Source organism: Dreissena polymorpha, chromosome 4 (genome assembly GCF_020536995.1).
Source record: "Dreissena polymorpha isolate Duluth1 chromosome 4, UMN_Dpol_1.0, whole genome shotgun sequence".
Lineage (NCBI taxonomy): Eukaryota > Metazoa > Mollusca > Bivalvia > Myida > Dreissenidae > Dreissena > Dreissena polymorpha.
The window spans coordinates 78,257,551-78,274,843 of NC_068358.1; the positions used below are offsets into that span (position 1 = coordinate 78,257,551).

The 17,293-nt window shown below is 36.2% G+C and overlaps 1 protein-coding gene across 1 annotated transcript; it reads right to left on the reverse strand.

Annotated features, from left to right (window-relative positions):
• Positions 1-10,184: 10,184 nt before the first annotated feature.
• Positions 10,185-16,064, reverse strand: LOC127878526 (fibrinogen C domain-containing protein 1-A-like). Its single transcript, XM_052425058.1, has 3 exons — positions 15,113-16,064; positions 13,472-13,998; positions 10,185-10,313 (listed from the first exon to the last, which is right to left on the reverse strand). Exons 1-3 carry the CDS (start codon positions 16,062-16,064, stop codon positions 10,185-10,187), a joined length of 1,608 nt encoding a protein of 535 aa, XP_052281018.1.
• Positions 16,065-17,293: the final 1,229 nt, after the last annotated feature.

Here is a 17,293-nt window from a genome sequence, read left to right on the forward strand (position 1 = left end):
GTGCAGAGCTTGTACATCAAGTTGAAGACTTACAATTCATCTCATGTACAGTGATAAAACATTGAAACAAAATCGTATTATGAGTGAACAAATCAAAACAAAAACAAAATATGTTGCTGCCTTATACCAGTGTCATGGCACACTGGTCGCTTTACTATATGCTGCAATAAATCGCTTCTTATCAAGGATGAGGCTTTGTTGACTGCTTTAATAAATATATTATATAAAATTACCTGCTCAACTATGAAATTATGTGAATCAAATATTGTGTACAACTACTGCTGGCCTCATTAAAAAACACAATATGAAGCTTCATTACTAAATGTGTGCGCAAAAATTATTTCCCGATTCTGATCAGTGACTCCTTTGTGTTGCTGATGTTTAACGACTGTTCAGTTTAGTTGCTTTTTGACCAAGTTAGTTATTTATCAAATACAGTGTACCTTTCTAATCATTTTGCTCTATGTAGTATAAAGTTACTGTTTAAAATAAATCAGATATCTTAGATGAGCATTTTCTAAACAAAATTTATATTAAAATCTCTTGTCATAAATATAACTTCCTGGGCTAGTTTTAAAAATTGCATATGTATTGCGCAAAATGTTTGTTCATTCGAATTCAAAAGAATCAACAGTCAATAAATAAATATTTAAAAAAACAGTTTTAGTTGAATAATAATTGATGTTTTGGCTTTTTCTGTCTTTTTTACACTTATACCATACATTATTTCTATACAATTGCGGATAGAATTGAATTACAGATTGATATTATTTGACTATTTGACAATTATTGCATTCTACTGATTAATATACACAATCGAATAATTTACATGTATCTGAAAATCAAGAATAAATACAGTAACTAATTGTTATGAGTTATTACGGATTAAGTTCATATTGTATATTAATGTACATATGTATCTTGTATAGTTGGTTGCTCATTCGACGATGCAGCCTGTTAAGTTGATAAATGAAGGTCACTCGCTGAATGACAGATATTTCCAAATATTTCATTTACATTTAATTGATTGCATATCTTAAATATAATTAACGGATACTTCAAATATAGAAACGTTTTAAAATAGGTATCGTAAGGAAAAAATAATCATAAGGTCCGTTTTGCGATAGACGTCTGCAGTCGAACTTGAATTTTCCTATTATTATAACCGTGTAAATGAAAACTATACGCAACTAAAATTTAAGACATCTTCATCTAGAAAATTGTTTTACTCTACCAGGTCATCTGAGTGTTGTCAACACTATGATTGATTTGATGTTTTTGACAATAATATAATTGTATATACGCTATATTATTCTTTTGAGTCTTAAATAAAAAATCTGTATATTTAGGAAAATGATGAAGTTGTGAAATAGTACGTGATTTTAAACCATATTGCCCTCAGATATTGCAACCTATGCGGAAAAGGTACGGCGTCTCCGCAAGGCGGCCCCAGTGGTATTCGTCACCGCTGTTAGTTTAAAAGAACTCAGTGCATGCAGATTACAACACAACTCTTGTCAATTTGTGTATGCATTTAATAGCGGTGGGTAATATTATTGCGCACGTTATCACTCTTGCGTGCACATGTACGAGTAATAGGTATCGCATGCGCACGTAATAGCTATATCGGTCTCACATAGTAACTAAAGCGTGCGCTCGTAATTTTATTGCGAACATCATTAATACTATCGCCTGCGTATTTAATACACACACTATGTAAGTCATGACATTGGCGTACACACTAGGAAAGTCACTACACTGACATACAAACTATGCAAGTCACTACAATGGCACACACACTGTGTAAGTCATGAAATTGGCATACACACTAGGCAATTCACTACACTGGCATAACAAACTACTAGTAAGTTAGTTTCCCTCAGATATTGCAACCTATGCGGAAAAGGTTCGGCGTCTGCGCAAGGCGGCCCCAGTGGTATTCGTCACCGCTGTTAGTTTAAAAGAACTAATAGCATGCAGATTACATCACAACTCTTGTCAATTTGTGTATGCATTTAATAGCGTGGGTAATATTATTGCGCACGTTATCACTCTTGCGTGCACATGTACGAGTAATGGGTATCGCATGCGCACGTAATAGCTATATCGGTCTCACATAGTAACTAAAGCGTGCGCTCGTAATTTTATTGCGAACATCATTAATACTATCGTCTGCGTATGTAATACACACACTATGTAAGTCATGAAATTGGCATACACACTAAGAAAGTCACTACACTGGCATACAAACTATGCAAGTCACTACAGTGGCACACACACTATGTAAGTCATGAAATTGGCATACACGCTAGGCGAGTCACTACACTTGCATAAAAACTATGAAAGTTACTACATTGGCATACAAACTATGCAAATCACTACAGTGGCACACACACTATGTACGTCATGAAATTGGCACACACACTAGGCAAGTCACTACAATGGCATAAAACTTTGGAAGTTACTACATTGGCATAAAACTATGCAAGTCACTACAGTGGCACACACACTATGTAAGTCATGAAATTGGCATGCAGTGTTACACACTAGGCAAGTCACTACACTGGCAAAAAACTATGAAAGTTACTACATTGGCATACAACTATGCAAGTTACTACAGTGGCACATACACTATGTAAGTCATAAAATTGGCATACACAATTGGCAAGTCACTACACTGGCATACAAACTAAATTAGTTACTTCATTGGCATACAAGCTATGCAAGTCACTACAGTGGCACACACACTATGTACGTCATGAAATTGGCATACACACTAGGCAAGTCACTACAATGGCATAAAACTTTGGAAGTTACTACAGTGGCACACACACTATGTAAGTCATAAAATTGGCATGCAGTGATACACACTAGGCAAGTTACTACTCTGGCATAAAACTTTGGAAGGTACTACATTGCATAACACTATAAAAGTCACTAGAGTGGCAAACACACAATGTAAGTCATGAAATTGGCATACACATTAGGCGAGTCACTACACTGGCATACACACTAAGTTAGTTACTACATTTTTATACAAACTATGTCACTGCAGTGGCACACGCACTATGTAAGTCATGAATTTGGCATGCAGTGATACACACTAGGCAAGTCACTACACTGGCATAAAACTATGAAAGTTACTACATTGGCATACAAACTATGCAAGTTACTACAGTGGCACATACACTATGTAAGTCATAAAATTGGCTTACACAATTGGCAAGTCACTACACTGGCATACAAACTAAATTAGTTACTTCATTGACATACAAGCTATGCAAGTCACTACAGTGGCACACACACTATGTAAGTCATGAACTTGGCATACACACTTGGCAAGTCACTACACTGGCATAACAATTATGGAAGTTACTACATTGGCATACAAACTATGCAAAGCACTACAGTGGCACACACACTATGTAAGTCATGAAATTAGCATACACACTAGGCAGGTCACTACACTGGCATAAAACTTTGGAAGTTACTACATTGGCATACAAACGATGCAAATCACTACAGTGGCACACACACTATGTAAATCATGAAATTGGCATACACACTAGGCAAGTCACAACATTTGCATAAAATTTTGGAAGTTACTCCATTGGGGTATGTATGTACGCAAACTTTTTGGCAGTAGAATAGTGAAGTTCTCTTTTTGTCAGTAAATCTAAGTACGTTTTATTTTCTAGGGATGTGTTGAGTACCATATACATATCTAAAACTGAACTTTTATTCATATTGCCAAACCATTCTTGTTTAAATGTATCTATAATTCTACATTTTAATTCACATGAAAACGAATTTGTACTAACCGTATTTACATTTTCGAATGTATAAGAAAATCAATAATCATTTTACAACTTTTTTTAAATTAGATACCCAATTTTTATACCGTTTATTACAAATATTGATTGCTGGGTTATACACAGTTTGCATGATAATATGTTTACTATAAACAACTTTAAGCCAATATTTTATTATACGAACATATATATTTACATACAGTGGGTGTCTACCTAGTTATCCATACAGCGTGGTATGACATGTGTTGATTTTAACATTCAACAACCTTTTGCAAAATTTTAAGTGAATGCGTCGGTTTGTTTAAGCGGACAGAACGACGTATCGGGAGATCTGCTATGCAGCTTTTTACAACGTGAATTACAATTAAAAAAGGTCTTCACACGCATTTCAATGATTTAAACTATTACGGTAAATAATTTGAAATTCAGTGAACAGTAATAAGACACGAAGCATGGTTATATCGTTTGATACGTATGTCGATTGAATAAAAGAATAATCTATATAAAAAAGCGCTTACCATTGATTCATAATAAGAACGCGAGTCCGCCATATATCGGTAGACGGCTGTATGCGATGGACATCAACTTCTCAAACAGAACGGCATGTTGACGATTTAGTATTGCTTTTTTTGTGATGTCCATGGCTCTCAAACATACTCCGGAATTACACGATATTACACGCAATGATTATGAGGGATGGAATACCTTTGTTCCCGATCTTTCATTCATGGCCATTACCCTGCTTAAGATTTCGTTTTAAAAGATTTTTAAAGATCGCAACTATGTTAATAGTAACAATGAACACACTTTTTGGGAAGTAATTTGTGTCTACATTGTCACCATAAACTAAAATTTTATATCGAGACAGGCATACAATTATTAAACTAGATTCTACAACAGTTCACAAAACAAAATAAAAATGATGCTAAAATAGGTAAAAATAACCATACATTTTGAATAAAATCTATGCCCATTCATTTTCGTTCTAAAAGCGAAATTCAATGTTCATTTTAAACAAATATTTTACTCATTTTTTTTAATTTACAGATTTGTGCTGAGAAGTTTGCAAATTAGTCTTATCTTATGAAAATCTTTATACATAATTGAGTTTCGCAAGACAAGTTACAACACGTAGGATAAGGATAGGCATCAAACAACTGCAAATTAAAAGATCTCTGATCGGGGTGTTGCCAAAATTATCGTTAACTAACTAAACGTTTGATTAAAGAAACAAACACGTTAAAATTAATGAAAGAACGTAACTATTTTATCCAATAAATTCAATTACACATTTTAATTATTGTGATTTTTTAAAATAAATATTTTGGCCAGATTGTACAAGTCTACTTGTACGTAATTATGCAAAGATAATGTTAAAAAAGCAAAATAAAAACACGTTGTGTACGGTTAATCAAATATAACATATACATGTACTGCTGACTGTGTACCAAGGTTCTTTCTGAACGACGTTTATCACATTATATAGTTATATATGCTTTCAAATTTATTTTCACGTACGTACATTAACGTATTTGAACAGTTTAGAGATTTCAGCCCTCTTTATTATTGGTACTTCGAACCCCGATTTTGCCCCAAAATCCGTTTTTCTCAACTTATGGATTACCGGTTCCGTTTAATGGTGTATTTCATCGCCCAGGTTATTGGAGTTGAACAGCGTAGGATGACGTTTTAGGATTTGATATCAATGACGTTTTAGGATTCGGAACTGACACAAATAAAAATATAAACAAAATGTCGTCGTTTATCAATAATCCTTAATCCTTAATGCAACTTATCTTTTAAAGTTGTGTTATACGTTAATATAAGAATGCGTGTTGTCTTTTTTATAACTGTCAACCGATATGAATTATGATGGTACCGTTGGAGAGAAGAACCTCCTAAGTTTCTAACAATTTAAAAATATTGTATGGCAGGGTCAGAGTTAGCCTGTAAATCGCGGCCAAAGTCGGCCTTTTTACACAGCAAAATGCCTAAAGGAAAACTCGGAAAAGGTCAAATTGGTTATACAAACATTATTATAAATTCGATATTAATAAAATGCTACAGTTGTAAAGAAGATCCTCTAAGGTTTCTAACGATGTAAAAAATAGTGTTTATCAGTATTATATTAGGGCGGCCAAAGTCGGTCTATTGATATGATTTTTTTACACAAAACAATGTATTGAGGAAAACCCGGAAAGATAAAAGGGGTTATACAAGCAACATTTTTTCCAACCGACCATACATTATTTGTTACCGTTGTAATGGTATTCCTCCACCGTTTCTAAATATGTAAAAATATCATGTGAGAATAGCATATTATTAATGCTAATTGCGACCGAAGTTGGTTTATATTTTTACAATGACAAGCTGTGTTTCCAGTAAAATCCGGATATGATAAAAGTGACTATACAAGCATTATTCATTCGATATAATGGTAATTGGGGATCGTCTTAGAATTAAAATATGCAACATTATTGTTTAATAGTATCAGATTACCACTATTGTTAGCGTCGGACTCCATAGTTAGTATAAGTTTGCAATATTAAAAGTGACTAGTAATACAACCTATACTAACTTCGGACGAAAATTACAACTCACATTTCATATTACAAACATATTACTTTTGCATTTAGATTTAAATGCAACAAAATATTTACCGGCACTTATAAATATTAATAAATCATTTGGCAAATACAAATGTTATGGAAATTTCAAGTATTGTAAGATAAAATAAATTAAATAAACTTTCATTTAATACATAACAATTTGGAAACTTCACGACTCGTTTTTTCACAATTATTTCTAATTTCGCGACTCATTTTTATCACAATTCTAAAGAATACGGGACTCATTTTTTTAAAAATTACCTGCCAACGGCCGCTTCCCCCAAAACTGAAAAAGCCCTGTTTCTGCTATCATCGTAGGAAGAAATATGGCTTATTTATGTTGTATTTATTTCCATTTCAGTATGACTACTGAATATGACTAAATATTCGCGAATATAAACCCGAGTTCATAGAAATGAATGATATTTTCATTATTATTTCATGTTTCAAAATCATTGTTCTTTTAAACAACTAGATCTAATAATTATTAGCACTAACTCATTCGAACAATACCAAAAATTCTGTAGAAATTAACACTCGTTTCATGAATACTGATAATTTAGTCAAAATGAGAGCTCGAATATACCAATTTGAGTGATATTTTCATTATTATTTTTTTAAATTTTGAATTTTACTTTAAACAAGAACACTGAACTATTAATACATACCAAAATTCGTTGATATTGAACCATTCGTAGAAGTTTTGACCTGCAGCCTTAGAGCGTCAATGTTAATGATTCTCCATAATTTCCTTTAAGAACTCACAATATCAGTTTTTGGTATTAACTTAAATTTTATACGGGCCAAAATTTTAATTTCCTTACGCGCTTCACACATTTATACAATATATAATCATATCATATTATGTATGTGAAATGTGCTCGCTACTTGCCGAAAAGAAAGGCGCAACTTCAAAAACGTCTTTCTCGTATATAAACTTAAGCGTTTTATATCCAGAATACGAGAACACTGAGTACGAACCATTACACAAATAATCGGACAAGTACTTTGTCCCACTACTAAAGGCATTGTTAGTTAATTAAATCACACACAACACTTCGGGCACAAGGTCAATTAACACACATTATATCAATATAGATTCATAAAATGTTTGATTAATATATACATATATAATATATATATATATATATAATGTATATATAGTCGTGATCAAAGCTAGACTTGTATTGTAGTTATGATTGTTTCATACAACAAATCTTATTTATGTATTCGGATCGGAACGGTTCGACACCAAGCTGTATATCTACTAATTATACTTCATGGAATATCGAGATTTTGAACAAGTGCGTGTATAAATGGCTTTGTTTGTCTGATCAATCTAATAAGTATTGCTTGAAACCCATAGCGTTCAGTTGTTATATTTTGAGATTATTGCAAGTAGTGAGTTGTCTGGGAAAATGTGTGTGTACATGTAGTGACAAACTAGTGTGTATAAATGTAGTGATTCGCCCGGTGTTTTTTTCAGAAGCGTGTATGTAGTGGGTAACATGGTAAAATATAAGTTTGTTAAAATACATTATATTGAAATAATAAAATCATCGTTCAGTAAAGTAGCCCTTTTGACATAATATTTCCAAATATTAAATCGCTGGCATAGCTAGATCTAGTGGTAGTGGGTTTCCGGGAGAAAATGCAGTGTAGTGACTTTGCACCATTTGCACGTATGTGTGTGTGTGTGTGTGTGTGTGTGTGTGTGTGTGTGTGTGTGTGTGTGTGTGTGTGTGTGTGTGTGTGTGTGTGTGTGTGTGTGTGTGTGTGTGTGTGTGTGTGTGTGTGTGTGTGTGTGTGTGTGTGTGTGTGTGTGTGTGTGTGTGTGTGTGTGTGTGTGTGTGTGTGTGTGTGTGTGTGTGTGTGTGTGTGTGTGTGTGTGTGTGTGTGTGTGTGTGTTTGTGTGTGTGTGTGTGTGTGTGTGTGTGTGTGTGTGTGTGTGTGTGTGTTTTCGAGTGGGAAGCGGCAGTGTGTTCAAACACTCATACCCAGTTCAAAAAGTAGACTCACGAAAGTAAAACGAATGTGAATCAAAGCTGCAAAGTCCAGCTATTTAAATTTACTGAATAATTTTCAATTTTAGTGTAGTCGTCTGCTGTGGAGGGAAGTAGGAGATATTTAGACTGCTTTACAATGGTGTTTAAATAATACTAGTAATTAAAATGATATAACCATATACTTTTATGTTTTACACCTTTTTTACCTCCAGTTTCTCAAGGTTTTGTCACATCCCAGTGCGTCAGACGCAGACAGCAGACTTTCGAAGGAAATATTTGCATGACAGCTCTTATAACTGCTAATTTCTCATAAAGATATTGCCGCTCTCTCAATTATATTTCGAATTGTCAGACAGTGGTCTTTTCAGTCCATCGAAGCACTCGTAAAAACATAATTTTGACCTACCGCAGCTGATAAAATGACATATTTGTGCTCTTTGATTTTTGTGACATTTTTATCTCACGAATGATTGAATCTTTAAATTTATCCTCATTTATACGGGGAAAAAATATCATTAGTAAATACGATCGACACATTAAAAACGCTCGCAAACAGCAATCGCTTTTCGATGACTTGATGCGCAGATTTCAGACGTGCGATCAACATGCGACTAATGAACGTCAAACTCACTTGTTTTCACGACCGTTGCTTTACCTTGCTATAAAGCCTCGGTCAAAACCGGGGTACCTCGAGCTTTCTTCGAGATTAATGTAGAAAACCTGCGTCGTTCGCATGACAACCGCGCGTCTTTTCCTCGATCGCAAGGTCACCTAGTTAAAACCGACGTAACTCACAGCGCAAGCACATAAGTGGAACTTCGGCCGCGCATCAAAAGCTCGTCGCAAGGGCAACGTGCGCACATTTTGCTTCGAATTACCGATACGTTTTACTCACGTCCAACGTACGTTGCACTACTCGGAATATGCCCTTTAAGAGAAGAACATTTGCGGACAAGGTACGATACCGGCTGAAAAAAGGCACCTTTAGGCTGACGCAACGAGTTTAAGGTAGACTCACGTTGACAATTTGTCGATCTTGGGGTCGTGAACTGAAGCTGAGAGTACGAGTGTAAGGGAATCGAAGTAGAGCAAAAATGCATGCGCATAAATTCCTTCGAACACACTGTCGCCGATAACACCAGCTGCATTACGCATACCGGTACTATAAGTACGTTGCATAAAGGGGGCATAGGAAATTTTTTATTTAGCGATCTCTATGAAGTGCGCACGTGATAGTTATGACGTGCGCATGCGATAACTACGACGTGCGCACGCGATAGCTACTACGTGCGCACGCGATAACTATGACGTGCGCACGCTATAGCTCTGACGTGCACACGCGATAGCTGTTACGTGCGCACGTCATAGCTTACAAATCAGAAAAAGGTATCAGATCAGAACAGGTAGCGCGTGCGAAAGCAATAATTTACCAATGAAACTTGTCGAAATGTCAGGCATTTTGTAACAAGCGCACTGAGCACATGTTTTTATAGCTATGACGTGCGCACGTCATAGCTATCGCGTGCGCACGTCATAGCTAGCGCTTGCGCACGTCATAGATATCGCGTGCGCTCGTCATAGCTATCGCGTGCGCACGTTATAGCTATCGCGTGCGCACGTTATAGCTATCGCGTGCGCACGTCATAGCTTTCACGTGCGCACCTCATAGTTATCGCGTTAGCACGTCATAGCTATCGCGTGAGCACGTCGTAGCTATCGCGCGCGCACGTCATAGAGACCGTTAAATAAAACATTTTCTACGTCGCCTTTATTCCACCGTAGGGTTCGAATCCCGATGAAAATATGGTTGGTTTGTTTTGAACTTTTCTTCTCTTACTATTAAAATTCGATAAAACTAGTAAAACCGTTATTGATTCGGTTGCAGTCTTATTGAGTAGCAATTGAAAATATACGAAAATCAGTGAACAAGTATCTTAAAACCGAGGATAGGAACGAGATTTTGATACATTATTGTAGCTAAACAAATTAATTCATAGACGCCATCTTTCCAATAAATACAAGTACGTTTTTTACATTTTAAAACTAGTTTTTTGCATACTTGGTTATGTATTTTTAACAAGATGAATCTCGTCGAATTTGATGTTGCGATAACATACTTTTTAAATGTATTTATTGATGGTGTAAATTGGGATGGCAAGAGAGGGGGTCAAATTAAAGTATTTCGATATTAATCTGTCATTATTTTACGCATTATTTTAAAGTATTAAAATAATTTGAATTAGGATAAAAACCTACAGAACGTGTGCTCCAAAATACAGCGTTAATGTAATATTTTGTTTCAGTAACGTGGTCGGTAAATATAACGACAACAAAACAACAACAACAACCACACCTTTCTGTTTAAATGTCACGATCGTTACAGTATTATGAGAATCAACACACAAATCAAGCAAAACAAAGATTTAAGTATGAATTAAGCTTCCGAATTAATATTAATAATGAAATGATAACGTTAATTACGACTAAGTACAACTATTTCAAAGGAGCCTGTAACAGTTATGAGAAATATTTACTTCATCTTTTCAATAAACGAACAACGGACATATCTGTATGGAATTATTTTCGCTCAATTAAAACAAGAGCATAAATAAACGTCCAGCCAATCGGGAATAACATTTTCACCCGGGCATTTACTTGCTCGCCAAAAAACACCATTGATACAAGTTTCTGATTTTCCGCTTGAAATAGGATGTTTTGAAGTATTTCATCACTTCTGGTTTCATGTGTATGTACTTATTCTTTAAAGAAACTAAATTTTCTGTTTGATACCCATTTAGATTTTCGTGCAATAACATTTACTTTAGCAAAAAATCCCTTTATCTTGTCAACAGCCTTTCAATGCCGTCGGCGCTTTGATTTCTTACCAGTACATACGATGCAAGTTCATCTTCAAGTATCAGTCTCTGTAAGCGATAGCAAGGGTCCCTTTTAAAGTTCAAGTTTTCATACAGAAAATATTATAATAGACCATAATTAATGGCATCGTTCGTGGTATCACTATCATATATTTCTCAAATGCAAAATCCTGTTTGAATAAATGGCGGAAACTCAGGTTCTATCCACACGATTTAACGAGCAGTTATCCTCCACAGATAAATCTGGCGGCCTTGGAATAAACTACTTGTTTCTTGAAAGAAACTGCTTTACATGACTGCGCTTGGAAATGTGAACTGCGGTACACATACATGTAGAATACATTTTGTTCTGGATTTCATCGGTTCAGAGGCGTCGGAGCTGGGGCGGCAGGGGCGGCGGTCGCCGTCCCAATATTTTCGGCAAAGACCTTTTTATTTGTTTCTTCCATTCCAATACCCGTATATTTGAAAATATCTTTACCGCGAAGCAAGGTAATCACGCTTTCGTGGTTATGACACGTGTATTTTTGTTTGCCATCATCCGCCCGAGGTAGTGTACGTGTCAATTATGTTGTTAATTAAGCGATCTCTTTTATAACCATAATCCCTTTATTCTTGAGTAATTAAACCTGGGAATCTTTAATTGTTATATGATCTAAGCCTTTGCTTCTTTTTATGAATATAAAGGAAAGTATGACATGAAACAAATGTGCCGATATCCAATAGTCCTTAATTATCTCAAAATTAAAGAGACCTCATGATACCTGAATTAATTTAAATAACTCAAAGTAAATCGATAATTCTAAAAAACTTATTTAATGTTTTTTACCACTTTTTTTCTGTCATTTCAATATGTCTACTCCAAACCAACGAATTTCAAATTTCCATTACGGAATTGCGGGAAAAAAAATCCGAATAACGTTATTTTAAATCACATGATCCCTATCGTTGTGTCGCCTGCTACAAAGTACAAACTGCGACATATAGAGATCACTTCTCCATCGATTGTCTGTTTGTCACAACTTTTGTCATTCAGAATATGCCTGCAATAGACGTGTATAAGGTCAGGTATCAGGCATAAAAACGCACCAGAATGCGCCATTTGATGCTAAAATTTGAAATAAAAAACCGGGGAGGCTCCGGACCCCACCAACGGCGGGAGGTCAGATACCCCCTCACAGACCGAACCCCTCCGCCGCCCCATTGTCAATGTGCTTCCGACGCCTCTGCGTTTGGATATATTCGGACCAGTTTCCGTCGTTTCAGACATACAAATTCGAAAATCTCGTGTATTTGTGTCACAGTCTATCATTCACATTTCAATGGATATGGTAACTAACTCCCGATGATGTGACCGTATGAATTGTAATGTCCAATGCTGATGTGGCTTGTCTCGATGAATCCACGCAAGGTTCCGATGTATTTATGCGTATGGATCTCCGCTCTCGCCTGTAGCTAGTAGACTATAGAGGTTATCATTTACAATTAAGCCGCTCACATATACTACTGTCAATTTATATAGGGTCTTAATGTATTGGCTTTCCTTTAGTCTAAGTGAGGCATCCCAAAATTCCTCACGGGAGAAATTTCCTAAAGCATTCTGAAATTTACATAGTAATGATGTCGTTGAACGCAATAAAATACCAGAGTTAAATTGTAATACGGGTAAATGGAAATGCATTATTATATAGTAAAAGGTGCATAAATGAAACAAGAAGAAAATGCGTTTCTGACAACAATCAACTTGTACATGTTCACACAAAGTCAATGGATAAACAATATTATTGTACTAAAATGTATACAAGGGAATGACTTACGTAAGCTTGTCAAATTCTGTGTACCGGTAATTAAATCTCAATTAGAATGATCACTGTCTTTAATAGTATATACGTACTTGTTGCATAACGTATGAGTTACGTCATATATTAAATTAATTATGTGCAGTCATGCGGTAGCAAACGGTCGGTCACTAAAATATCTACTTAAAAGCCATTACAAGAATCGACTAGCATGCAAAAACTGCCAATGACGACCACTTGTTGTAATTAATGCTTATGTTTCTTCAACTTCATTTCCACTTTTCGAAGAGAATACCTCTCAGACTCTTTCAGCGTGTACCACACAATCCCGTCGGCGAACGTGTACTTCGCCTGTGCGTACCAGCCGACGTGGTAGCGGCCGTTCAAGTGGCTGTAGTAGCAGTCGCTGAACCACCAGCCACCGTTGTTCTCTGCCGCGCAGTTCCGGTGATGGATGTCGTTGTCCAAATCCTTCGTACTGAACTTCATGCCGTCGTGGTAGCTTAGTGAATCTCCCGCGTTGCCATGGTAGCCGCTCACGTGCAGCGCGTAGCGTCCCTCCTCGTTACTGACTGAGAACACGTCGTACTCCGCATTGGTTACGTTACCCTCCCAGTCCCAGAGGTCGATACGCAGCCCGTAATCGTTGTCCTTCGTCAACGCCCGGATAATTTCGTTCCCCATCCAGAATTCTCCGTACACATTCCCGAATCCATATTTGTATTCAAGCCAGCCGCGCCCGAAGTCTTGAAGTCCGTCTACCCGACGCTGAATGACGGTAAACCCGACACCGTCCTCTATGCTACAGTAGACCTCCGTCGCCGCTAATATCGGAGCTACCTTCACCTTGTACACGCCATTCATTGTGTGACCTTGGCCCACGATATCTGAGCAATCTGCAGTAAATTAATAGGCTATGACCGCCCTTTTATTGCATGACTAGAAAGAAAAACGGACAAAGGCCTTATACAAAACCCAAACTATCATGGCACTAACTATAAACATGTATGCTATTTTTGGTATTCGTCTACGTTTTTATATTTGTAAATGATGAATACTAACATCTATGATATACATGTCATTTGAAATAAAGTCAATGGAGTAACTCAATGTCTATTAAGATTGAAGTTTTCTTATAAATGTAACATTAGCGGCATTGCCTCTGTTGTCGTACTTTGTATAAATTTTAGCATTTAGACTTGCAATAATAAGTTAATCATTTCAATTAACCAACGTACATGAACATGTACCGGTATATTAGATTACAATTTTCGAAGAATATTTAAAGAGGCATTTTCGCATGTATTGAGTTTTGTCATTAAATGCTTTATATTGATAAATGTAAACATTGAATATCTAAAAGGTATAAATATAAAATAAAAAATAAAAGTAAAAAAAGAAAAAAAAAGTTTCCCTTAACAGGGCTCAAACCTCTGACCCCTGGAGTAAAAGTTTATCACTTTAACCACTCGGCCATGCGTGCTCATACAGATAAGGATGTATTTTATACTTTATATACGCAATCCCCGAAGTTGCACAAAATATAACGACAACAACAGAACACTTCAAATTATTCAATCGTTTCGCGTTGCAGCGCTGTATACTTTTCAGGTTTTTAAATCGTCAAAAGATGCATTTAATGGATATTTTAGAGCGTGGTAAATGTTTAGTATTACTGTTTACTCACAAATATCATAACTAAAACGAAAATTTGCGAATCTGAAAAAACTTTTTAATTTTCGCAATTTACCAAAACGTGAAAAGGCCCCTTTAATACGTAGCACGAAGTACAGTGATTACTTAAGTTCAGCTATGATTTATCTTTTTTGGTATATTCTTCGTGTTATAAATTTAAATAACATCTTGATCATAAATAATCCGTTTTTATGCAAAAACCTAGTTGAACGCTTGTCCTTAGATCTTTGATAATACTTGCCTCGAACATGCGTTTACGTTAGTTGACTTGAAGAATCAAAAATGATTTATACTGACAATTCTCCAACCCCATACCTTTGGGTATCTCATTTTCTCTCAGCGACTTGACTTCCGGGAACTTTATAACGTTGTCATCCGGATTCTTCTGTGTAGCGCTCGGCGCCTGTTGTAACTGCATCGCACCTTTCTGCGGCTGCGCAATGGAGCTCACAATCTGCTGAAGTGTATCAACCTTGTTTGCGAGTTGAATTTCCATGAAGCCTTGTCGCATGTCCGCAGTAGATGCTTGCAGCGCCACGAGGCCGGTCGCATGCTTCTCAATATCGTCCTTTATCTTCTGCTGGTTCGCCTTGATTACCAGCAGATCGTGCTGTATCTGGTCTATGACCTTGTTCACGGTCGCCAGTGCGCTATCCAACAGAGAGTCCTTAATATTCGCTGCGGAAAACATACCTTTAACTTGGTCGCTCCAAGTACGAATACCCTTCGTGGAGTTTATTATTTCAGACTGTATCTTCTTTATATCGTCGTTCTCGTCTCGTAAGTGGATCAAGTCACGTTTCAGTAGAATCCACTCGGCCTTTAGGTCCGAAATCATGGATTTTAAATGTTCTATGCCTTGATGCCGCTGAGTATCCGCCTGGGCAAGACTCGGGACCATTCGCACATGCTTCTTTTTATGCGAGTGTTTAGATGCCTTTGCTTGTATTTTCTCCCTTAGATGCTCAATTTTCATTTCAATTTGTTCCAATTTCGCTTTCAATTCTTGTACCTGTATGTACTTTTCAAGCTGATCTGTCTTCAGATCGGTGAGTGTCCGTTCGTGCGTCGCGCTCCAGTTGCGATAACTCCCCGCATCAAGCGATCTTGTCAGCTGGAAACTAAGGAGCTCCTTTTGAACGTAATTTGTGAAGTTGCTAAACTGAACCTCTAAATTGCGCATGCGCATCAACTCATTTGCATCCGGTTGCCACACCTGAAACTCGTATGTACACTCCTTCAGCGGTCCGGAGTCAACACTTATCATCGCAAATAATGTGAATAAAACTAGACGCTGCATTACTGCATAGTTGTAGACAGTTATCATTTCACTTAAAAATCCAGATTTTAACGTAAGTAATTACAACCTTAATAGTCTAATATTTTGGCTTGAAGCATCAAATAACCATATTAAAGGTTAAGAATCGAAGTGATCAACGGCAAAACTGCAAACTTATTCCTCGTGAAAGAAATTCATTCGCCCCCGTCGCGCGTTGGTCTCATTTGCCCGTCGATTTAACGAAGCATCTTTCATACGCATCCTCTTTGAAAGTCTTGTCAGTAACTAAAGACTACTTTGTGAAGTTAATTTCAAGCAATTTCCGTAGAACAATAATCTTCATAGAAATTCGCATCTCTTTTGCCGCTAAATATGATATTTTTCCGAGCAAATTATACGCCTGTCGATTATTTAATATCTCCAACGGTGATCACAGGTCTTTGGGAAACAATTAATTTCACGGCGAGCGGCGAGAACACATTCTCATCGGAACTTCAGTGTACAGCCTTAAAGCTGAAATCTCCATTCAATACATAGCCGAGAAGTATTTGACAGAAGAAATATCCAGAAAACCGATCCAACTGCCTCGAAGTAATGTGTTTTTTGCAAATGAATTCTATTTATTTTAATAAAAATGTACAGTGTTCACAGCATACGAGTGTTTGACAAACGGTATGGTCTCGAAGGGCTTAGGCAGCAGGTTAATATAATTCTTTTAAAAATTGTATTTCATGTTTGGTCACTTGTTAGATAAAGTTTTTTATATTAAATTGAACGAAATAAACGTACGCGCAAATAATATGGTTGATATTATGTTTCGTATTGAATTTGACAAATATCTAATAGTGTATAAACACTTAATTAACTTTTTATCTACAAATTAAAATACGAACATGCAATCCAAAAACATATTTTTCTGTTCAGTCAATACAATATATCACGACGAGTATATCGATGCGATATCGATTCAATAGTTGCGGAAAAAAACAGATTTTTACACAGTTATTCCTCCTTTTAATATGCACTACATTTTCAACTGGCTCAAGATTTTTTTCCAACAAGAAGACGCGTTAGTCATTGTAATCAGAGATCTATCAATAAACATATTAAATGTATTGATAGATCTTTTTCCCACGTTAATCTTGTTATTTACTTGCGTACGAGAGAACTATTATGATCCGCATACACGCGTTAGGTGGTACTCCCCGCTAGTGAAC